Source organism: Vicia villosa, linkage group LG2, assembly GCF_029867415.1.
Source record: "Vicia villosa cultivar HV-30 ecotype Madison, WI linkage group LG2, Vvil1.0, whole genome shotgun sequence".
In the NCBI taxonomy this organism is placed as follows: Eukaryota; Viridiplantae; Streptophyta; class Magnoliopsida; order Fabales; family Fabaceae; genus Vicia; species Vicia villosa.
The window spans coordinates 198415607-198441829 of record NC_081181.1 but is presented as its reverse complement, the minus strand read 5'-3'; the positions used below and the strand labels follow the sequence as shown (position 1 = coordinate 198441829).

General features: G+C 34.3%; 1 protein-coding gene across 1 annotated transcript; it reads left to right on the top strand.

The window, feature by feature from the left end:
• The first annotated feature begins 6935 nt into the window (after window positions 1–6935).
• On the top strand, window positions 6936–10026 carry LOC131647880 (uncharacterized). The gene is made up of 10 exons (XM_058917696.1): window positions 6936–7095; window positions 7188–7259; window positions 7341–7433; window positions 7536–7617; window positions 7769–7825; window positions 8282–8346; window positions 8441–8536; window positions 8687–8773; window positions 8865–8945; window positions 9043–10026. The coding sequence occupies exons 1-10, from the start codon at window positions 6997–6999 to the stop codon at window positions 9691–9693; spliced, it is 1383 nt and encodes a 460-aa protein (XP_058773679.1). The 5' UTR covers window positions 6936–6996; the 3' UTR covers window positions 9694–10026.
• The last annotated feature ends 16197 nt before the right edge of the window (window positions 10027–26223 follow it).

Genomic DNA, 26223 nt, shown 5'->3' with positions numbered 1-26223 from the left:
CCGAAAATACATCTTTTTTCCCAAAATTTAGTTTTTTCTGGAAATGCATCTCCGGAAGCGTTAAAAACATAGTCAACCTTTGTAAATTCCATCTTTTCAAAACTAAAAATAACCTCAAAGTATAGTGTTTTCCAATTACTTTGATTTACTAAAATTTGATGTTTCATTTTTGTTATAAAAGTTGAGTTTTTGAGTGAAATGTAATTGATTTAAAATATAACAGAATGTTCTGTAGGTACATCTACGAAACACTCTATTTTCAAGACCTTCCGTAGATGATGTAGCTACGGAAGATTTCATGAACTGAATTAATTTGAATTTTCTAAAGGTTCAATATATTTTTAATGCTTCCGTAGATACATCTCCAGAAAAAGTCAAATCTATAATATAAGAAAATTAATGGTTGTGGAAAAGTCTACAATACCCTTATTTGATTTTTTGTCACCACATTAAAATTGTAGTTATTTGGTCTTTGCACAATAAAGTTCTTAATTTTATTATTAAAATAATACAACCCTCATATTTTATCAAACTTACTCAATCTCTCTCCATTCTCTAGTTTTTTTCTCTTTCATCACATTCTCACTTCTTTCTTCAACAAAAAAAAAACTATTATTGATATAAATATTTTTATATACGAAAGATGATATTTGTGATCGAAATATTTTCTTAGTAAAAAATGATATACGGAAAAAATTTGTTCAAAAAATTTATAATTGATATAAATATTTTTAAATACGAAAATTTAATATTAATCCAAATATTTTTGTTTAGGAAAAGTGATATTTATGATCAAAATATTTTTTATTCAAAAATGGTATGCAGGAAAAAATCTACTGTTGATCTAAATATTTTAATATACGAAATTTACTATTGATCCAATTTTTTTTGTAAATGATGCCTAAACAAAAACTAAGTCTGTATACGAGAAAATATATATTATTGATTTAAATATTTTTATATACAAAAAATGTTATTTATGATCCAAATATTTTTTATTCAACAATGACATCGACCAAAAAATCTATTATTGATCTAAATATTTTTATATACGAAAATTTAATATTGATCCAAATATTTTTGTAAATGCCACAAAAAAATTCTATTATTGATATAAATATTTTATATTCGAAAAATTGTATTTTTGATCAAAATATTTTTTAGTCAAAAATGGTTTACGGAAAAAATTTATTCAAAAAATATACTATTGATCTAAATATTCTTATATACGAAAATTTAATATTGATCCAAATATTTTTGTAAATGATACCTACACAAAAATAATACTTGTGGACGAAAAAAATTATTATTTACGAAAAATGGTATTTATGATCCAAATATTTTTTATTAAAAAATGGTATATGGGAAAAAATCTATTATTGATCTAAATATTTTTATATACTAAAATTACTATTGATCCATTTTTTTGTTAATGATTTCTAAACAAAATCGAAATCTTTATACGGAAAAAATATCTATTATTGATCTAAATATTTCTATATACGAAAAATAATATTTATGATCCAAATGTTATTTATTCAGTAATGGCATAGGCCAAAAAATCTATTATCGATATAAATATTTTTATATACAAAAATTTAATATTGATCAAAATATTTTTGTAAATGATACTCATATAAAATAATATTTATATACGAAAAAAAATCTATTATATACAAAAAAATGATATTTATGATCCAAATATTTTTATTCAAAAATGGTATACGGAAAAAAAAATCTACTATTGATCTAAATATTTTTATATACAAAATTTTCTATTGATCCAAATATTTTTGTAAATGATACCTAAGAAAAATGAAGTCTGTATATGGAAAAAAGATTTATTATTGATCAAAATATTTTTATATACGAGAAATAATATTTATGATCAAATATTTTTTACCTAAAAATGGTATACGGAAAAAAATCTATTATTGATCTAAATATTTTTATATACGAAAATTTAATATTTATCCTAATATTTTTGTAAATGATACTTAAACAAAAATAATATATTCAGAAAAAATCTATTATTTACAAAAAAATGGTATTTAAGATCCAAATATTTTTTATTCAAACATGGTGTACGGGAAAAAATCTACTATTGATCAAAATATCTTTATATACAAAATTTACTATTGATCCAAATATTTTTGTAAATGATACCTAAACAAAAATAAAGTCAATATACGGGAAAAAATTATTATTTATCTAAATATTTTTATATACAAGAAATTGTATTTATGATAAAATATTTTTTATCCAAAAATGGTATACGGGAAAAAATCTAATATTGATCTAAATTTTTTTATCACGAAATTTACTATTGATCCAAATATTTTTGTAAATTATACGTAAACAAAAATGAAGTTTGTATACGGGAAAAAAATCTTTTATTGATCTAAATATTTTATATATACGAGAAATGATATTTATGATCAAATATTTTTGATCCAAAAATGATATGTGGAAAAAAATTTATTATTGATCTAAATATTCTTATATACGAAAATTTAATATTGATTCAAATATTTTTTGTAAATGATACCTAAACAAAAATAATATTTGTATACGAAAAAAATTATTTACAAAAAATCTATTATTTACAAAAAATGGTACTTATGATCCAAATATTTTTTATTCAAAAATGGTATACGGGAAAATTTTTTACTATTGATCTAGATATCTTTATATACGAAATTTACTATTGATCCAAATATTTTTGTAAGTGATACCTAAACAAAAATGAAGTCTGTATACGAGAATTTTTTTATTATTTATCTAAATATTTTTAAATACGAGAAATGGTATTTATGATCAAATATTTTTTTATCCAAAAATGGTATACGGGAAAAAAATCTAATATTGATCTATAATTTTTTATATACGAAATTTACTATTAATCCAAATATTTTTGTAAATGATACATAAACAAAAATGAAGTTTGTATACGGAAATTTTTTTTATTATTGATCTAAATATTTTTTATATACGAGAAATGATATTTATGATCAAATATTTTTGATCCAAAAATGATATGCAGGGACAAATTTATTATTGATCTAAATATCTTATATACGAAAATTTAATATTGATTCAAATATTTTTGTAAAATGATACCTAAACAAAAATAATATTTGTATACGAAAAAAATTATTTACAAAAAATCTATTATTTACAAAAAAATGGTATTTATTATCCAAATAATTTTTATTCAAAAATGATATACGGGAAAAAAATCTAATATTGATCTAAATATCTTTATATACGAAATTTACTATTGATCCAAATATTTTTGTAAATGATACCTAAACAAAAATGAAGTTTGTATACGGGAAAAAATTTATTATTTATCTAAATATTTTTATATACGAGAAATGATATTTATGATCAAATATTTTTGATCCAAAAATGATACGCGGGGAAAAATTTATTATTGATATAAATATTCTTATATACGAAAAATTTAATATTGATTCAAATATTTTTGTAAATGATACCTAAACAAAAATAATATTTGTATACGAAAAAAAATCTAGGCTTAAATGCACTTTTAGTCCCCCTACTTTGATATTTTTTAACTTTTAGTCCCTCTATTTTAAAAACCAACTTTTTAGTCCCTAAACTTTACCTCACTTGAAATTTTCATAGTCCCCTTCAAATTTTGCATACGTGGCATTGAAGATTGGGATAAAAAAATATTATTAATTACATGGCATTAGTGACTAGATAAATATCTAGATTTATATATTTTAATTAACAATTTTAATCTCGTTTTATTTTAAATTATTTATTAATGAATACAAATTTTAAAAGAATCTCATTTGGGCTGGAAAGCTATCTAAATTTGATTTCTTTACATTCCAGCCCAATAGTACCCACAAGTACTCATTTACTTAACATATTCAACGCTATATAAAGACTAAAGATTTAAGTTGAGAAAACGATGTGGGATTTGTATGCACTCTTTGTTTTTTTTTTGAAATTCTATTCATTGCTTGCTGCTATTGATGATGATATTGTATAGCATTTTCATGAGATTGCATCGCAAAAGGGTATCATTTCAGTGAGCTTCTTCATTGTAAAGCTTCTTAAATGGTATGTATATATGTATTAGTTTACATGTCAATCTTGTTAAATCTAGTGTCAAGGTAGAATCTATGTTTTTTTTTTGCAAAACACTCCAAAGAACACACACATACAAATGGAAATAATATAGGTGGTTCCCTAAAATTGGGAGACTCTTATCAAACCTTTCCATAGTCATTAGTACTTTTATCAATGCAAATGGACAACGTATCTGTGTTTTAACAAAGAGTTTAATGGATATGCACTGACAGTGTAAAATAGTTTTACACTGTCATCCAATAGAAAACCACAAATTTGTCATGTCATTAAAAACTTTTTAAAATAAAAGAGGGCTTTAATTGGATACATAGTTGTGATTGGTTGACAGTGTAAAACTATTTTACACTGTCACTGCATCACCCATTTTCTCTTTAACAAATATAAGAGAACAAGTATGTGCTATTTCAATTCCATACAAATGTTTGAATGAATTATTTCAAAGCTTTACATTATTGTGTTTTAATAAATGAATTATTTCAATTCCATGTAAGATAACAAATATATATGAATTAGTCTATGTTATAAGAGAACTCACAGCTTCTCAATTTCTCCAACTAGCCACTGTATCAATTTTTAGATTAATATTTTTATATACAAAATCTACTATTGATCTAAATATTTTTATATACGAAATTTACTATTGATCTAAATATTTTTTTAAATAATACCTAAGCATAAATGAAGTCTGTATATGGGAATAAGATTTATCATTGATCTAAATATTTTTATATACGAGAAATGATATTGATGATCAAATATTTTTTATTCAAAAATGGTATACGGGAAAAAATCTATTATTGATCTAAATATTTTTATATACGAAATAATCAATTATTTATCTAAATATTTATTTCTTATTTTAACATTTTATTTAGAATAAATGATGTATCCAAATGCGTGTAACAGAACATAACCCGTGCGTATGCACGACTTTGTTACTAGTTTTAGAAAAAAAAATATTACTTTCAAAAGTACATATACAAAAACAAGAGACATAAATAGAATTTCGCTGCATGGCTAAGAAATTCAAGTGGTAAATTGAGATATTTTCATAAAATAAGTAGAATTCTAAAATATATCGACACCAATGATGGAGGCCTTGGTCTGATTTCTCTCAAGCATTATAACATTGCAGCCAACATCCATCTTTGCTGGCAATTTCTCAATAACAAACACTCCTGGTCTATCCTTCTTGCTGACAGAGTTAAAAAGAGAAACAAGTTTATCAATGACTCAATCAAATCTTCCCTTTGGAAAGGTCTCAAAGAAGTCCATGATACAGTGATGGATAATTGTGTATGGACAATTGGAAATGGGAAAAGGATCAATTTCTGGCTTGACAATTGGACAGGGGTTTCTCTTGCATCCAAATACAATATCCAGGAAAAGTACCATCCAAATCTCACTTTAAAGATTGATGATTTCTGGAAAAAAAATTGGAATCTCCATGATAACATCCTCAGGGCCTTGCCAGACTTGCTTGCAACTATAACTCCTTTCTCAGTTTCTATTATGGAAAGGGATGATTTTTTAGCTTGGAAAAACAGTGAAGATGGCAATCTATCTATCAAACAGGCCTATTCATTTATTACCAAACCGGTTAGAGATGATACTTGGTCTAAGTTTCCTTGGGACAAAGACACTGCCCTTGCCCACTCCATGCTTGTTTAGAGGCTTCTTCATAACCGAATTCCCACTGATGAAAATCTGCATCTGTGTGGTATGCAATTTCCCTCCATGTGTTCTCTCAGTCAGTCTGCTCCTGAAGCTTCAAATCACTTATTCTTTGAGTGCCCTTATGCCTCTAAAATATGGACTTGGATTAGTGCACAATTTCAGCTTCCCTTCACCATCAACAATTTGGAAGACTGTTTAAAGACTTTGAATGAGCCTTGGAGCCCTCAGGCCCTAGTAGTTGTTAAGGCCAGTCTTGCTCACACCATCAATCAGATTTGGCATGCCAGAAACCTCTTCACATTTGACAACAAAGTCATTCGATGGAAAAGCTGCATATCTAATATAGTTGCCAGAGCAAAATTAGTGGGAAATCAAACTCCCAAAAAGACTAATAGTTCCTTGGTTAGTTTCACAATGCTGAAGGCTTTTAATATTGTGCTTCATCCTCGCAGACAGCTTAGCACGATTGAAATCCTTTGGTGTCCGCCGGCTCTGGTGTGGATTAAATGCAACATAGACGGGGTTGCCGCTGGTGCTCCGATGCTTGCTGCCTGTGGAGGTATATACTGTGATGAAAAGGCCCAACATGTGCTCAGTTTCAGTCCTTTTTTAGCAGAGGGGTCCCCGGTCTTTGCTGAATTCATGACAGCCATCATAGCTATAGAAAAGGAGAAACAATTAAATTGGCAGAAGTTATGGATTGAAACAGGCTGTTTACTTTTGGTGAAGACTTTTTCGAACGTTCAACTTGTGTCGTGGATAATCAAATCTCGCTGACTTACGTGTTGGGCGTATACCCTTAGTATGGACTTCATGATCACACATATTTATAGAGAGGCCAATTTTTGCGCTGGCTTACGTGTCCTGGTGAACATTGGATTAGCTAGTAGAAACACCACTTGGTTCAACAGCGTTCATACCGATATTAATGTGGATTACTTGTTAGACAAGGTGGGTACTCCTAGGCTTAGACTTTGCTCCTAAGAGGTTTTGGTGTTGTCTCCCTCTTGTGTTTCTTGTAATTTTTTTTTTGATTATTCATATAATCTTTTTTTTTTTCTTAAAAAAAAAAAGTTTACCAAAAAGAATAAAGAAATGAATGGTAGGGTTTTCTGGAAGCATCAAAAACGATTTTAATTTTAGGTTACAACTAAAGAGCGTCGCACCATTGTGTTGAATGTGAGCGAAGCAATGAAGCGGAAGAGCTCCGAGCAGGTATCGAAAGACAACAATGCCGCCGATCCAACTTCAATCTCCAGTCTTCACCTTACTCACAAAGCTCTTTCCGATGTAAGCTTCCATCAATCAATCCCATTTTCTTTTCTCTAACCCTAGAAATTTACAACCCTAATTTTTTTAACTTTTGTTAATTAATTACCCAGGTATCATATTTGGCCAGCTTCAATGACTTGGAGAAGCTTGACCTAACGTTCAACAATCTCACTTCACTTGAGGTATTTCATTTCTCACCTGTTGAATTTTAAGATGAAAATTATAAGCATATTTGATTGGTTTGTATTTGGTTGTTACAATAGGGTTTGAGAGGTTGTGTTAATTTGAAGTGGTTATCTGTTGTGGAAAATAAATTAGAAAGCTTAGAAGGGATTCAAGCACTTACTAAGCTCACTGTAAGTTGCTAATTGCTTTGTTAATCTCAGCTTTAATTTTAATAGTTAAATTTAAGTGTTGATTCAATGAGTTATGACTTATATGATGAATATGTGAACTAGGTATTAAATGCGGGGAAAAATAAACTCAAGTCTATGGATCAGATTGCGTCACTTACTACCATCCGTGCACTGATTTTGAACGGTGAGGCTTCTTAAACGCGGGAATACCTCTTCTATTTTGAAATTTGAACTAAGAGCAATGCGAGTAAAAAATGTTAGTCGTGAATCTTTGTTTGTGTATATTTTTCTATGTTTCTAAATTTTATACTCTTGTTTACTTTTGTTTTTGACAGACAATGAGATTAACTCCATTTGCAAACTTGATCAGATGAAAGAATTGAAAACTCTCGGTATGACTTATTGTGTTTTTCGTTTTCTTTGAAGTCTTGAGAGATTTTGCCCTAGTAGGATAGGTTTCTGTTATTGTTCATCTTTTTTAGACTTCAGCGACTGTCGTGGCTTTGGTGCTGTGCTTTCATCATACTAGGCTATATTTTAGTCTTGATTGCTTGCTTCTTAGTTTTCATCCATATATAAGAATGGCACACTTCTTGAAGAAAATAGAATATAACAAGATTACTTGAAAACTTGAGTTCTATAAGAATTTATTCCAAACTTTCTTGGTAGATTCTAATTCCCAATGGGCTTTATCAGAGGCAGTTTTGTTGATATACAATTGTTAATTGTTTTGAAATATGATCCCTATGCCCGTTTTATGTTTGAAATGCAATTTATATTTCACCGAATAATATCTCACTGATTGTTTCAGCTTGAATAATTTTTTTAAATAACTCTAATTTTTGAAGTTCTATCCAAAAATCCTATCCGTAAAATTGGTGATGCTCTGAAGAAGGTGAATTCTATCAAAAAGGTAATGAATGCTCCAATCTGTTGTGCTCTTTTAGTGCTCATTAGTTATTTCAGTATTGTGTTCTGATTTCTCATAATACTTCTTCTGGTTCCAGCTTTCCCTTTCTCATTGTCAGCTTCAGGGTATTGACACTTCCCTCAAGTCTTGTGTTCGATTGACCGAGCTTCGTCTTGCTCACAATGACATTAAGGTGTGCCTTATTTCTGTGACTTAACTTTTTGATTCTACATAATTTTAGAATGTTCAGTGCAGTGCATTCATACCATTTTTACCATGTCTATTTCTTTAGAATATTTTACTTTACATTGTTTACACTATTGTGCCATCTTTTTTATTTCAGTCTCTCCCGGAAGAATTAGTGCACAATTCAAAGCTTAAGAATATAGATTTGGGGAATAATGTGATCGCAAAATGGTCAGAATTAAAGGTTTGTCATGTATATCTGGAATTCTTCCACATCATTTCATTGTTGTCTATAACACTTGACTTTGAATCATCATTTTGTATTGCAACTGTAGGTGCTCGAATCACTCACCAATCTGAGAAATCTCAATTTACAAGGAAATCCTGTTGCTTCAATTGAGAAAGTTACAAGAAAGGTGCTTCCCTGTTTATTTGGGCTCACAATGTTAATACATGCGTGATTTTTAAATTTCATCCTTAAACTACCATGGCTAATTAGCTATATTGTTACAGATTACTACTGCACTACCAAAGCTACGAGTATTCAATGCCAAACCTTTAGACAAAAATGCCAAGAATGATAAAGTTCATATAGCAAATTATGCTCGCGATTTTTCATTAGATCATATGAGTCAAAATAACGATGATCTTCTTGAAGCTTCCGACAAAAAAAAGTCCAGTAAAAAGAGAAAGAAAACTGTTGATATTTCTGAGGAAGCCGGGGTCCTTGATAAGGAAAATACCGGTCATAGCAAGGATAATGGAGATAGAGAGAAAGACAAACTTATCGGCTCTGTTGATCTTGAAACGAAGAATAAATCATCTAAGAAAAAGAAAAGAAAGGATGAAAAGCCCTCGGACAAGGCTTTGGCTCCTGAGGACAAAAAAAAGAAGAATCAAAAGAATGAGAAACGAAGTCAATTTGATATTATTGATGATGCAGAAACTTCATTTCTGGACCTTTTTAACATCGAGGATGAACAGAGTTTGAATCATGGTGGTGAAATGAAATTGAAGGACAAAATGGCTAAGGATTTGAAACTGTTAGGCAGCGTAGAGACCTCACCTGTCAAGCATAAGAGTGCGAAAATGCATAACACGGAGTCGCTATCATCTCCAATAATAGAAATCGGAATGGGAGGGCAATCAACATGGGATGATTAGTGATATCATATGATATGCTGATATGCTTAAAATTAAAACCCTACAATTTTTGATTATGTATTGCTCAAGGTGAGCTCAGTTATTTTCTGCTTCAGTTCTTGACTTTTTGATCAGTATGAATCGAACTTGGTACTCCGGGGTTTACAATGCCCATTGTGCACCAACCACTTGCTCTTTATTCCAAGGGTTGCTAATTTGTGAAATGCACATCAGATTCAGGTCTTGTGACGGTGGTGGTATCTTTAGATTTAACCAACAGCTTTCTTGCTCTTTCCATTATTTAATGAGTTGTATGAAACTAGTTACTTCAAATGAACTTATTCGTGTATGAAATGCCATACTGTTTCATGCCCCTCTCCCCTTTTTGCATGGCTACTGTGAAATGCAGTTAGCAATTGTTGTTACTTTCCAAAGGGAGTTTAAGTTTTCTTGTTACTCTTCCAATACCATGAACTTTAAACTATAGCTGTAATACTATCTTGACATCCATGTATGATTAAAAGATATTTTTGGTATGCTAAAGTTTTTTCCTGATATAAATTTGGTAGAAAAATTTATTTAAATATTTAGTTTCTTTTAAAAAACATTAGAGAAGGAGAAAATATTATAATTTCAGTAGCACTAATGATCATTTTACAACATATGATATTTGAATATTCAGTAATTCTTGGAGAAAATTAGAAATCTCAAATTTTCATTATTTAATGAAGGCCAATTGTTTATTATATATATGTTTTTTTACATTAAATATGTACCTATAATTTTTAAAAGTTTAATTGGCCAGTTGTTTTACTTTTAAATCAGTGTTCTGTAGTCCTTTCTGTTTAATTTGTTACTAGGGAGTAGGGATCATGATATAACTTTTGTGAAGAAACTATGTTGTTACATGTTCAAAAATTATTATGAATCTTCGTTTCTTATGGTTCTTTTCACCAACTAATATCCTCATAATCTTACTATGAATTATTTTCTTTTTATAAGAGATACATAATAGACTAATATATACGAGTCTGTCTGTATATTAGAAAAATGTCCTATATCCATCACAAACCCCAACACTTCACATTTCTGCAATTTAAATTTCCAAGCCACAACCCTTTTGAAAATTTAATCATTCATGTGAGATATTGGATCGAACTCTAGTATGGTCGAAGGGTAGCTTCTTGGTTCGACAGGATTAAGCATGAAGTCGAAGGTTGTTCACATGCTTGTGTCGAAGATGCTAGGGTTGTTAGCATGTTAAATTAGGTTTTAGTGTTTAAACCCTAATTTGTTAAGTTAGCTTGTTTATTAAGTTGGCTTGTGTAATGGGCCTTGTGGAAAAAGCCCATTAGTTAGTATGTTAGGTTTTATTATAAATAACATACTAGTCTCTCATCATTGCTAAGCTGCAAATCCTAATTTAGGGTGAGAGAGGTTATTTGTTATTCTTGTAAACTTGTAATCTTGTTTTAAGAGAAAGTAAAAGAATAGCAGTTATAACCAATTCTTGTGTTCTTCTTCTGTTCCCTAATTCCCTATTATACTTTGTTATTGGTATCGTTTTTCACAACAAATTGGTGCGGTGAGCGTGGAGAAGATGCCTTCAACAAAGTATGAGATTGAAAAGTTCACTGGAGTGAATGATTTCGGTCTGTGGCGCTTGAAGATGAAAGCCCTACTGGTTCAGCAGGGTTGTTTGGAAGCGTTGAAGGGAGAGGCAGCCATGAATGCTGCATTAACGGCAGCGGAGAAGACAACTATGATCGAGAAAGCACACAGCGCAATTCTGTTGAGCCTTGGTGATAAGGTTCTACGACAGGTATCAAAGGAGACGACGGCATCAGGGTTATGGGCGAAACTTGAAAGTTTGTATATGACCAAATCGCTGGTAAATCGACTCTACCTGAAGCAGGCTTTGTATTCATTCAAGATGGTTGAAGACAAAGTGTTGGCTGAGCAGTTGGATATGTTCAACAAGCTGATTCTTGATCTTGAAAATATCGATGTAAAGATTGATGATGAAGATCAAGCGCTGTTACTATTGTGCGCTTTGCCTCGATCACATGCTCACTTCAAAGAAACTCTCTTGTATGGAAGGGAGTCCCTGACGTTTGAAGAAGTTCAATCAGCCTTGTACTCTAAAGACTTGAATGAACGAAAGGAGCATAAACCTTCGACTGTTGGCGAAGGTTTGGCCGTTAAAGGAAAACTCTTACGAAAGGATGGTAAGTTCGACAAGAAGAAAGGCAAAAGCCAGTCGAAGACTTACAGTGGCGAAGCATCTGGCATTCGATGCTACCATTGTAAGAAGGAGGGTCACACAAGAAAGGTGTGCCCTGAACGCTTGAAATATCATGGAGGTAAGGATAATGGCAACGCTGCCATTGTTCAAGATGATTTCGAATCATCTGATGTTCTTGTGGTTTCAAACAGTGACTCTAAGAAGGAGTGGATTATGGATTCAGGTTGCACTTGGCACATGACTCCAAACAAAGACCTGTTCGAGGAATTATGTGATCAAGATGGTGGATCAGTATTGCTGGGAAACAACAAGGCTTGCAAGATTGCAGGTGTTGGATCTGTGAGATTCAAGCTCCATGATGAGTCAATAAGGTTGTTGACTGAAGTCAGGTATGTTCCTGATTTGAAGAGAAATCTGCTTTCTCTTGGTGAATTCGACAAGAAAGGATATGTTTTCCAAGGAGAGAAAAGTATCCTAAGAGTCATGAAGGGTTCGAAGGAAGTCTTGAGAGGCGTGAAGAAACAAGGCTTGTATACCCTTGAGGCTGAAGTTGTAAGTGGTTCGACAAATGTTGCATCCACGAAACCTTTGTCGAAAACAGAAATCTGGCACATGAGATTGGGCCATGTCAGTGAAAGGGGTCTGATCGAATTAGGGAAACAAAATCTGCTTGGTGGAGACAAAGTCGAAAAGCTGAAGTTTTGTGAACCCTGTGTACTTGGAAAATCTTGCAGAGTGAAGTTCAACAAAGGCAAACAAAGAACACATGGATCCCTTGATTACATCCATGCTGATCTTTGGGGGCCTGCAAGGTGTCCATCACATTCAGGAGCAAGGTATTTTCTATCCATAGTAGATGATTATTCCAGAAAATTATGGGTATTCATCCAGAAGACTAAGGATGAAACTTTTGAGAATTTCAAAAGTTGGAAGACTCTGGTTGAAAATCAGACTGGCAGAAAAGTCAAGAGGTTGAGAACCGACAATGGCCTTGAATTTTGCAATGAGGCATTCGACAGTTTTTGTGCTGCCTCTGGTATTGCAAGGCATAGAACTACTGCAGGTACTCCACAGCAAAATGGTTTGGCTGAAAGGTTTAATCGAACTATTTTGGAGAGAGTCAGATGCATGTTGACTAGTGCGGGGTTAACAAAGGTGTTCTGGGCTGAGGCTGTTTCGACAGCAACATATCTGATAAACAGATGTCCTTCGACAGCGTTAGATATGAAGACACCTGAAGAAGTTTGGTCGGGACATCCACCAGATCTCGACAAACTGAGAGTATTTGGCTGCGTAGCCTATGCTCACATTAGGCAAGACAAGGTCGAACCTAGAGCTCTGAAATGCATGTTCATGGGATACCCTGAAGGAGTCAAAGCTTATAGGCTATGGTGCCTAGAGCCAGGTCACAGGAGGTGTATCACCAGTCGAGATGTAGTTTTCAATGAAGTTGAAATGGCTTTTAAGAAAACTAATGATGTTGGTCGAAGTACAGAAACATCTGACGAAGAGCTGGAACAGGTAGAGATTCCTGTTGAGGTGGAGCATGTTGATGCTGAATTGCATATCCCAGATGAAGTCGAAGAAGAAGCAAAAGATGCTGAAGTTGAGGAAACTGACGATGACTACCTATTGTCGAGAGATAGGTCGAGAAGAGTCATCAAGCCACCTCAAAGACTTGGATATACAGATCTTATAGCTTATGCCTTAATCTCTGCAAGTGAGGTTCTAGACGAAGAACCTAGAGACTATAAGGAAGTTATGAGGAGTCGAAATAAGACTGAATGGCTGAAGGCCATGGATGATGAGATGAAATCTCTTCATGATAATCATACTTGGGAACTGATCAAGAAACCTGATGGGGCAAGGTTAGTCAGCTGTAAATGGATTTTCAAAGTTAAGGAAGGAATTGAAGGAGTGACGTCGAAAAGATACAAGGCAAGGTTAGTTGCAAGGGGTTTCACTCAGAAAGAAGGTGTCGACTTCAATGATGTGTTTTCTCCTGTTGTGAAGCATAGGTCCATTCGAATGTTGCTTGCCATGGTGGCACAGTTCGATCTTGAACTGGAACAGATGGATGTGAAGATTGCGTTCTTGTATGGTGATCTAGATGAAACGATCCTGATGAGGCAACCTGAAGGGTATGTCGAAAAGGGGAAGGAAGATTATGTGTGCAAGTTAAAGAGATCTTTGTATGGGCTGAAACAATCTCCTCAACAGTGGAATAGGAGATTCGACAAGTTCATGGCACGCATAAGTTTCATTAGAAGTCAGTTCGACCACTGCGTTTACTTCAGATTTCGACTTGGTAATTCATTTGTTATTTTGTTGCTTTATGTGGATGATATTCTCATAGCAAGCAACAATGTTGAAGATGTGACGAGGGTAAAGGCTGAACTCAATAAGGAGTTCGATATGAAGGATCTGGGAGCTGCTTCCAGGATTCTTGGAATTAACATTCGAAGAGATAGAAAGAAGTCTAAGTTATGTTTATCTCAAGAGGCATACCTACGGAAGATTCTTGAAAAGTTTGGTATGTCGAATTCGAAATCAGTTGTGACTCCAACAAACCCTCAATTCAAGCTGAGTATTGATCAGTGTCCCAGTACTGATGTCGAAAGAGCCTATATGAATAGCATCCCATATGCTAATATAGTTGGTTCTTTGATGTATGCTATGGTCTGTACTAGACCCGACATAGCATACGCAGTAAGTCTTGTAAGCAGGTACATGGCGAATCCTGGAAAGGCTCACTGGCAAGCATTGAAGTGGATTTTAAGGTACATAAATGGGTCTCTGAATAGAGTCCTAATTTATGGTGGAGCCTTGGGTGAAGATAGTAAAGCAGTAATAGAAGGATATGTCGACTCTGATTATGCAGGTTGTATGGATTCCAGAAAATCTATTTCTGGATATGTTTTCACTATGTTTGGCACTGCAATTAGTTGGAAAGCAACACTTCAGAAGGTTGTTGCTCTATCAACCACTGAAGCGGAGTATATTGCCCTAACTGAAGCTGTGAAAGAAGCAATGTGGCTTAAAGGTTTTGCGAAGGAGCTGAAACTTCAAGGTCGAGGTATCACTGTTAAATGTGATAGTCAAAGTGCAATACACCTGTCGAAGAATTCAGCCTATCATGAGCGAACTAAGCACATTGATGTGAGGTTGCATTTCGTCAGAGGAGTAATCGAGCGTGGAGAAGTCCAAGTGCTGAAGGTTTCGACTGAAGACAATGCTGCTGATATGATCACCAAGACATTGCCGAGTTGCAAGTTTTTCCACTGTATGCAGTTGATAAAGCTGCATGAGGAAAGCTAGTTTGTTCCTTGATGTTGTAGAGTTAGATCCAAGGTGGAGATTTGTGAGATATTGGATCGAACTCTAGTATGGTCAAAGGGTAGCTTCTTGGTTCGACAGGATTAAGCATGAAGTCGAAGGTTGTTCACATGTTTGTGTCGAAGATGCTAGGGTTGTTAGCATGTTAAATTAGGTTTTAGTGTTTAAACCCTAATTTGTTAAGTTAGCTTGTTTATTAAGTTGGCTTGTGTAATGGGCCTTGTGGAAAAAGCCCATTAGTTAGTATGTTAGGTTTTATTATAAATAACATACTAGTCTCTCATCATTGCTAAGCTGCAAATCCTAATTTAGGGTGAGAGAGGTTATTTGTTATTCTTGTAAACTTGTAATCTTGTTTTAAGAGAAAGTAAAAGAATAGCAGTTATAACCAATTCTTGTGTTCTTCTTCTGTTCCCTAATTCCCTATTATACTTTGTTATTGGTATCGTTTTTCACAACAATTCACACTAAAGTGGACTTTCTTGAATCAATGTCTCGTATCATATTTGAGTTGGAGTATCCCATTAAAGTAGGAGATGAACTATGATTAAGTTGTGATTATTTTGATGATGACACCTTGAAGATGTAGACTTTGTTTGTCGGATCTCCTTAAGTAAACTTAAGATGATTCAGGTGCAACATCAAGATCTTCTTCGTATGACCTCTCACACTCTTCATCATTATCATTTATTAGAATATTTAACTCATTTCCAAGCCGTTGATCATCAAAATAATCATATGTCTCATCATTATGAACATCACCGTCAATCATATCCATATTATGAACATGAAATCAAACTGGATCAATATCATGGATCAATATCAGACAAACTATTATCTTTTTCGAGTGTAATCTTCTCTATCTTATGAATGCCTTAATAGTTTGGTCTTTCATCATGAGTACTTCATTATAAGAATCTTTCTGGAAAGACAAAGCAAAGGTCAAATGGCATTTGGAGGGAGATAGAAATACATCATATTTTCATAAATGTGCTAAGATCAGACAGGCAAAGAACACCATAACCCACATTAGAACCAATGATGGAATGTTACATGATCCTGATGCCATGGCAGCTCATGCTGTCAATTATTTCACTAATCTTTTTTGTTTTGCAGGTGATCAAATCAATGACTTCTCCATGGTAGATGAGGTCATCCCTGACCTGGTGAATGATGACATGAACAGATTCCTAACCAGTATCCCTTCTGAAGAGGAAATTAAAAATGCGGTTTTCAAGTTGAACAAGGATGGTGCCCCTGGGCCAGATGGTTTTGGAGGGATATTCTACCACACCTATTGGAGTATCATAAAGAAAGAGGTTATTGATGCGGTAATTCAGTTTTTCAAAACAGGTTGGATATTGCCCATGTATAACTCCAACAATATTATTCTGCTGCCTAAGCACAAGGAAGCTGACACTATGGAGTCTTTCAGACCAATCGCCCTTGCCAACTTCAAATTCAAAATTCTATCCAAGATCTTGAGTGATAGGCTTGCAACTCTCATGCCCTCTCTTATTTCTGTTGAGCAACGTGGATTCATAAAAGGCAGATGTATAAAAGACTGTATATGTACTGCATCTGAAGCTATCAACCATCTTCACAACAAAGCTTTTGGTGGTAACATGGCCCTAAAAATGGACATTACAAAGGCCTTTGATACTATTAATTGGAACTTCCTGCTGCATGTTCTTCGTAGTTATGGTTTCAATCATGTTTTTTGCAGCTGGATCCAAAGTATTCTTCATTCTGCTTACCTATCAATTTCCTTCACTGGAGCTTCCAAAGGGTTCTTTAATTGTAAGAGAGGGGTGAGGCAGGGTGACCCCCTCTCTCCTCTTATTTTCCGTCTTGCCCAAGACGTTCTTAGCAGGAGTATTACCAAGCTTGTCTCTGTTGGGAACCTCAAGCTTATCAAATCTAGCAACAACTTATTTATTCCTTCTCATGTCATGTACGCAGATGACATCCTCATTTTCTGCAAAGCTTCGATCTCTAATGTCAATTCTTTAATCTCTCTTTTCACAAGATATTATCAGATTTCTGACCAATTTGTGAACAGCTCCAAATCTTCTCTTTTTCCTGGCTGCATCAGCAACTCCAAGTTTCAAACCATTCTTAACAAAGCAGGTTTTTCTAAAGGCTCTCTCCCTTTTACGTATCTCGGTGTGCCCTTGTTTAAAGGTAAGCCCAAGACAATTCATTTGAGACCGATTGCGGATAGGATTTTGGCCAAGATGTCAGGGTGGAAAGGTTCGACTCTGTCTATGGCGGGAAGAGTTTGCTTGGTTAAATCTATTATTGAAGGGATGCTCAATCACACTATTGCAATTTATGATTGGCCCGTAGCTCTTTTGAAGGAGATTGAGAAAGCTGCGAGAAATTTCATTTGGTCTGGCTCCACGGTCAAGAGAAAAATCTGTGTTGCTGCTTGGAATAAAATTTGCAGACCTAAGCTTCATGGAGGTCTAGGGATAAGATCTCTTTTAAGAATTAATGAAGCTTCTAATCTTCGGCTGGCCTGGGATCTTAGAAATAGTGCAGAGCAGTGGGCTATCATCCTCAGAGCCAGGGTTCTAAAAGGTTTTGGAACGATAAACTACCACATTTTCTCTTCAATTTGGTCATCTGTTAAAGCTGAGTGGCCTACTTTGAATCGGAACTGCGCTTGGATATTGGGCAATGGTTCGAACATCAATTTTTGGCTAGATAACTGGTGCGGGAATCCGCTGGTCATGAGCACTTCTGTGGAATTTCTAAACCTTCACGACATCTCCCTCAAGTCCAAGGTCGGAGATTTTATTCATGACAGCTCTTGGAACATTCCTTTAATTTGGTCAGATTTGTTCCCTTTTTTAGAGCATAAACTCAACCCAAATCTTCTCAGTAACTTGGAGGCGGAAGACATTTGCATATGGCCTCACTGTACATCTGGTATTTTAACTCTTCAAGAGGCTTAGAAATTCAAAAACCCTTCTGCACCTATAGTATGGACCAAGGCTGTTTGGAATAAGGACATTCCTCCTTCAAAATCTATCTTCATTTGGAAGCTGATGATGAATAAACTTGTCACTGATGATAATCTGACTATAAGAGGATGTAATATTGTTTCTATTTGCAGCTTATGCAGATCCTCTTTGAAAACAGCACAACACCTTTTTTTTGACTGCACTTTCTCAAAGAAGATTTGGCTTTGGTTTATCAACAAGGCTATGCTGCAAAATTGTCTGCAAAATATGGAGTCTTGGTGGATATTTTGTTTCAGGGGAAGGTCTGAGCAATGTAAAATGCTTCTCATTGCTGCTACGGTTTACATTCTGTACGGTATATGGGAGGCCAGAAATTTCGAGAGATTCAACAATGTGCAACCCAATCTGAAAAACATCATTCAAAGGGTTAACAGCTTCATTTGCCTCGTGTCTCACAATTCTTCTGCCAGCTCCCATGCTTCTATTGATGATTTCAAACTTCTGAAGGCTTTCAATCTGGAAATTAGGCCGCCTAAAGCTCCAATGATCAAGGAGGTTTTGTGGCATCCTCCAAATTTAGGTTGGATAAAGTGTAATTGTGATGGAGCTTACAATCACAACAATCTCCCCGCGGCTTGTGGAGGTTTGTTCAGAGACTATATGGGGAATTTCCTTTTGGCTTTTGCAGATTCAGTTCCTTGGTCGTCCTCTTACATAGCTGAATTCGTCGCAGTTATCCGTGCCATGGAAATATCTATGGAGAGAGGTTGGAATAAGCTTTGGATTGAAACAGATTCGCTTGTGGTGGTTCAGGCCTTCTCCAAGCCTGAGCTCGTCCCTTGGCAAGTCAAAGTAGCTTGGAATTTTTGTATAAATTATTTCGTTTCTAGGCAGATTTTCATTTCTCATATATTCAGAGAGGGTAACTCTTGTGCCGATTTTTTTGCTAACATAGGTCTTACTAGTAACTCTCTTTTATTTTTTGATTCCATTCCTCTGGGCATTAGGAAGGAATTTGTTCGTAATAGGGTTGGAATGCCTAGTTTTAGGTTTACATCTTGACGGACTATTTGTCCGATTTTTTGTAATGTTTCCTTTTTATATATACAAGGTTTCATTAAAAAAAAAATTTTTTTGAGAGCCCTTTTTCCTATAGGATCATACCACCTATAATAATCTTACCCAGTGTTTTAAAAACCGGACCGGCCGGTCGGACCGGTCGAACCGGGAACCGGCCAGGTAACCGGTCTTGTTCAATAGTCAGATCGGATATGCCATCAAACCGGTGAAAACCGGCGGTTTAATTGTTTTTTTTTTTTAAACTTTTTTTTTATAATTTTTTTTAAACTTTTTTTTAATATTTCTTTTAAATTTCTTTTTTAACTTTTTTTAAATATATTTAGTAGTGTATTACTTAAATAGCATTCTCACATAGTTTTTTTTCGTTAGTGACAAATTAAAAACTTTATTGTCTATTTATTATCTTTGCTAATAAATTTTCTTAAATAGCATAAATATATTGAATTTTATTTGATTTTCTTTTTAGGAGGATCCTATTTTGAATTAAATTTGGTACACATTGGAGTTATTTTGTTATAAACTATTCAATTAGATTATGTTGTAATTAGACTTTGTTTAAATTATGTTGTAATTAGACTTTGTTTGCAATTAGACTTTGTAATTTTTTACTATTTTGTTATGTGTGATACCTTTGTTTAAAATTTGAATTTAAGTTATGAAATTGTAATTTATGATATGATATTTTTAAAAAATTTAAAAGCTAGTTATATTTTTTTAGAGACTGAATCATCCAGTTCGACCAGTTTTATACCTATATAATGATAGGTCTATTCAACCGGTTTAATACGGTTTAATCCGGTTTGGTCGTGCGGTTCGACCAGTGACCCAGTGGTTCGACCGATAAACTAGTGACCCAGTACCCTCACCGGTTCGATGACCGGTCCGGTTTTTAAAACAATGGTCTTACCAATATCATGAAAATACGTAACCCAACCTTTGTTTGGAACCTCTTTTTTCAAATAATTTATAAGAGTAAGATTAAGAACTTGTATCGCCTTATACAATAATCCACATTAACTTCAGAGAGCATATACATCACTCTCACAACCAATGCTTGATTTATTTTCTGAGTCATACCCTTCAACTAGAAAATTTCTTCACCCACCTCCCAACCTTCTTGCCCACCCCTGGTGAATTTACCACAATACCCCTTGTTTCGGAAGTTCATTTCCGAAACTGTACTTTTTTTCTTAAAAAAGGTGTTTTCGGAAATGCATCTCCGAAAACGTGTTTTTTTTAATATAAAATATTGAGTTCGGAGATTCATCTCCGAAATAAAGTTACTTTTTCAGAAAATGTGGTGTTTCGGAAGTTCATCTCCGGACGCACCCCCCTTGGGGAATTCGGAAATGAACTTCCGAAAATATGTCTTGACAGAAGAAAATGAAAAACAACAACAATTCGCTTTATTTAATCGGGTGAAGATTACAACGATAATATTACATATAATTAAAGTTACATATTGTTGATCACAGGTAGGTGGGGATGAGTCAACATTTTGATAACATCGTCCGCCGATCTTTGAAGTTTCGCGTCCAACTCGATCGGGCCCTTCGAAGAAAATCGGTCGAACATTGTCCACAAAACCGCCAAATCTTCGTCGTTCTTGGTCTCAAAAGGTGTGAACTTAATGCCTCCCTCGTCGTTAAGCGATGGCGAGCGGTACTCGAGCTTGACAACCTTTCGATTCTCGGGATAGCGCAAAAGCGTGTTGAGCGACGGTATCAACTCCGCAAACGGCGTGTCGCGCGAGAAGCGAAATTGGAATGGCATCGGGTAGCCAGTTTCAAAGTACACGAATGCTAGGTGGGGGTAGGTTTGTGTCATTTGTGTTTTGTGGTGTGAAGAGGATGAAGAAGAGTGTGTATTTATAGACTTATTGGAGCATTGATGGCCTAACAAACCTTATCCTGCCTCAGGGGACATTTCGGAAATGAACTTCCGAAAATAGGAGGCAGACTAGCATATTTCGGAAGTTCATTTCCGAATTATGCAGAAACAGACATAAATTTTGCATTTTGTTGATTGCTTAGTGTGTTGTCTAAATTGAACATATGGAATTGACATTAACCATAAATTAGACAAGCAAGTCATAAAACATAATTATATTATACATGTATTGAATCGGTCCGATTTTACATGATAAACAACAATACATACAAAAAACGATCCGGAACAAACTAAAATTCACCGAACCAATCGGTGGATCCTAAGTCCAAAATAGGCTCATTCTTCGACCGCTCTCTATTTTGCTCGCGCTCTTGGCTCATCATTTCTTCAAACTCCGCCATTCTTGAAACAAAAGGATCCGGCCAAGTTTCCGCCTTATTTGAACGATGTGCGGTCCATTGACAACAAGTAGCCGGTATAGGACACCCCGGTTTCAAAAACACTTGGACGAAGTGCCGCGATCGTAGATACCCGATGCATATGATTCGGCCCGACGAGTCCAATGGCGGTCGACTATGAAGTGGAAAGAAAGTCTCACTTAGTCCAAACCTCGTCAAATCGACGCATACAATATCATATGCACTTGCTATGAGATGACCCATATCGGGGAATGACATCCACTTCGAGACCGGAGCGATACCGGTAAGTGGTGGAACAAGTGCATCATGAATTTTTGCAAACTTTTCTTGATTTTCATATAGTCGGCCGTAGATGTCCCGATACGAAGTCAACCCCGCAAGAAGTTCCCGTCGGACTAAAGTGTGATTATTTTCCCCTTTACCGAGCAAACCCGCAACGGCCCGATATCCACAATTGCCGTCTCCTCCAACATCAACAATGTTATCGATATATTTGTGCATAAAAAGTGGCATCTCATCAATGTAGACAATGGGTGATTTTTTTATCGGCGGTGTGCGAGGTGGCTTCGAAATATGGGCACCTTTGTTACCACTACACTTGGACTTAGGTGTCTCATGAATTTCCGGTAACGATGCATCAACATGTTCAAAGTAGGAAGGAGATCGTTTTGTTGATGTGTCATCTTGTGTAATTTTGGACTTTTTCGGTGCACCTTTAGTCTTAACCGGTTGAGATGGCGGTTTCAAATCGGTGGTCTCCGGAAATGCGATCTTTCGCAATTGTTCTTTTATGTGCATTTTTGTTGTGTCAATGTAGTGAAATAGGGAATGAAATAAGTGATGTTTACCTGAAATTGTAGCTTTCTATGCTCCCTTTAACGTGATCAACGGTTTGAAACTTGATTTTAGGACGAAAAATGGATGGAGATTGATTGGGTTTTGTAGAGGGTTTGGAAAAGTGTTGGAGAAAAATGATGAAATAGTGAAGGAGGGAAATTTGTATATGCAGAAATATTTTCGGAAATGAACTTCCGAAAATATTAACGGTTTTGACATCTTCGGAAGTTCATTTCCGAAGACAAAAAAAATTCAAAAAAAAAAGCGCTTCGGAAGTTCATTTCCGAAGCAGGGGTAGTTTTGTTTTTTCGCTGGGGGTCACCCCCATAGGGAGGTGGCTAAAGAAAAAATCTTCAACTAAGCAATTTTAAGAGGAACTTTTTCATGTGCAATACTTCGCTGCTTGCAATAGACATAAAGTAGTCTATATTACTCACCACCTACGTTAGTTCAACACTTGGTTTTTGTATTCAAGACATAAACTCATAATTTTCAGAATTATTCATCAATAAAAATAACAAAACAAATTGTACCACTAAAATATTTTATCTTTAAAGAGCCACAGTTGATAGAATGCACCTGTTGAAGCAACTTCAGCTTCCTTGAAAAAAGATGACTTTTAAAAGATACTCTAGTCTTTTTATCTGCCATACATAAAAACACTTCTTCAAATATGCATTATCCGATTCTAGAAGCACATCTTTTTGACTAAAATATTTAACTCATATTTATTGATATTATCAAGCATTGATAAGACAAAGATACTTCCATATTGATGACATTCACACTGGATTTAACAATCAAATATTTTGTCCAGTACCATTTAGAAAATTTATCCTATATCCCATATAGTCACAATCAAGTTATCTTTGTTGAATTTTTATATTTCAAAAATCAAAATGATTGTCACAACCACAATCATCATCAAGCATATGTATAGAGATCAAATTAAAGCAGATGTACGAAACATGTTTGACTCCTTTAATAAACATCTTCAGTACTCCAAAATCATCAGAAGCCTAAGATGCAAAAAAAAAACCTTCCATGATGTAAAATGTCATGTAGTACCACTATCAATTATTCACATGCTCTCATTTGATACAAGATTAAGTGAGTCATAGTTATGAAGAATAATAAGACCATCATTAATAGTAGTAGCAATAACACAACCATCCTCATGATCTTCACGATACATTTTGTTTATGCTTACCGTTCTTACTTTGTTCTCCATTTCCCCAGTGGCGGAGTCAGGAATTTCAGGCAGTCTGGGCAAAAACTTTACACTATTGATTATTCATCTGTTTTAATCTTCACACCCTATTTTTACTAATTTTCCCCTGGTTTTATCTAAAAATCGGCTATTAAATTAGGGGAAGTACAGAAAAAGTAGGAGTTGAGCCTTGACGCGTACCCCGGCTAGCCGGGCCTTGGAACCGCCCTTGCATTTCCCACAAAATAATATATTTGTATGAGTCATGCTTTGTGACCATAATGTCACTCCAAATTCTTGTAACGCGACTTTGACTTGCTTATACTATTCTCTTTATCACCCTTTAGTTATTTGTCTAACTTTCCTCTTATTTTCAGTGACAAATACTTCACATTGGAAAGAATAATACTCCCTCCGGCCTTATTTATAAGAAAAAGTCTTTTAAATATTTTGGCCTTAAATATAAGCAAATGACAACAAATATAAGTGCATTTAATGCCTTTATTCCCAAATTATTCCTGCATTAATTACATAGCGAATTACAATATAATTGAGGGTATAGTAGTTTGAATTTACAATGACTGGTTGTTGACATTACTTGTGCTTCACATTAAGACTCTCTCGTGTATCTTATTTTAACTATAGTGAAGCTATTACTTTTCGTCTGGATGATCCGTAGTTTTTATCCTTACATTGAGGGATTTTCCACGTTAAAATTTTGGTGTTCATTTTGTACGTTTTATGGGTTTAAAGGATATGCATTGACAGTGTAAAATACTTTTAGACTTTCATCCAATAAAAAATTATTTATCTGCCATGTCATTGATTTTTTTTAAATAAAAAGTGATTTAATTGAATACGATCCCACACCTCGAATGCATGCTTGCAGGAAAAAATCCTAGGGAGAACTGACACAGAAATTGTAGATAAGAGCCATATGAAGACTGCTTGATCTTGAACGATCCAAGCTTCATATTCATCAGAAAACGTACTTGAGATACGATCTTGATCAGTTTTGTATTTCTGCGGAATTTGAGGATTAACAACAAATTTGTGCATCTTTTGAGTGATGATTACTCCTTCAACTTGTTGGTTCCAGAGCAGATAGTTATTCTCTTGCAGCTTGATGGATAGTTTCGATCCAAACGTATTGCTAGATTTGGTTAACGCAAATACGGTGGAGACTTCAGGATCTTTGATTACAGATTCCTTGTTTTCAAAAGACACCATTGTTGAACCTTGAAAAACTTCCGATCCTGAATGTTTAGCGTAGCTTGTAGGGAATAACGTGACAAGTGGTGGATGATGGATTGCGGAAGCGTAGTTGATCAGAACACGTGATTGATACCATATTGAAGATGAAGAAGGTAGTTCATCTTAAATCTTTAATTCAGTTACAACTAAAAGTAATTTGAGTGTAAATTCTGTGTAACTCTGTTATTCATCATCAAAGAGCAATGTATCATTACAAAGGCTTATATATACTAGCTATTACAACTAACCCAAGTCATGGGCTTAACAGAATTAACTAATGAGTCTAATCAGTATTGGTTAACACAATTAACCTCACACTTAAAACTACACTCTAACAAATACCCCATATATTTAAATTTAGTTAGATACCATATTTTTATTCAATAAAACATTTACACTAAGAAAGATATCAATATCTAATCAAAATTTACGGGTATAAAAAAAATTTACCTAATTTTTAAACTAATTTTAATAGTTTGAAAATTAATAAAATAATAGCAGTCTAGAAATTAAATTAACAGTTTGTTCATCTCCTTATATTTCTTCTTCTCGACAACAAATATCCTCCTTATAATTCTAATATGACACATCTCCTCTTATACAAGTGAGATATAATACCTAGAGCTGTCAAATAGGCCGGCCCGGCCCGCCCGCTTCGGTCCGGTGGGCCAACGTATTTTAATGGACTGACCCGGCCTAGCCCAATTGCTAAATGGGCCACATAAAATGAGCCCGACCCATTTTTCAAAGGCCGTTCGGCCCGATGGGCCAGTCCGGCCCGTATTTCAATATTATAATTTTAATTTTATAAGAAAGATGTAATGGATAAATGCAATACAACATAATTAGAAAGTCATTATAAACGTATATAAGTGATGTTTAAAATATTTATCCATAAATATATATGAATACAACAAAATCATCCATGTAAAAGTATAAAGTAACTTAATATTATCACCTATACTTATCAAATTTTCTCTACATCTCACAACCATTTCCTTGATGACATCATTTTGAAAATATATCTTGATCCTCATTAACTTTTCTTTATGACTTGAAAACACATTTATAAAATCATATCTTATCTCAATCTTTTTTCTCCAAAATTTACCAATTTTTTTTTAATGGGTCAGCCCGAAGCCCGCTTGGCCCGGCCCAACCCAGCCCATAAAAAACATAGGCCTAGTGGGCTGGCCTAAAAAGACAGGATCATGTTTTTTAAGGTATTTTCCGGCGCGGCCCGTGTTAAATTGTAGGGCTTATGGGCCGGCCAAATGAGCCGAGCCCATTTTGACAGCTCTATTAATATCC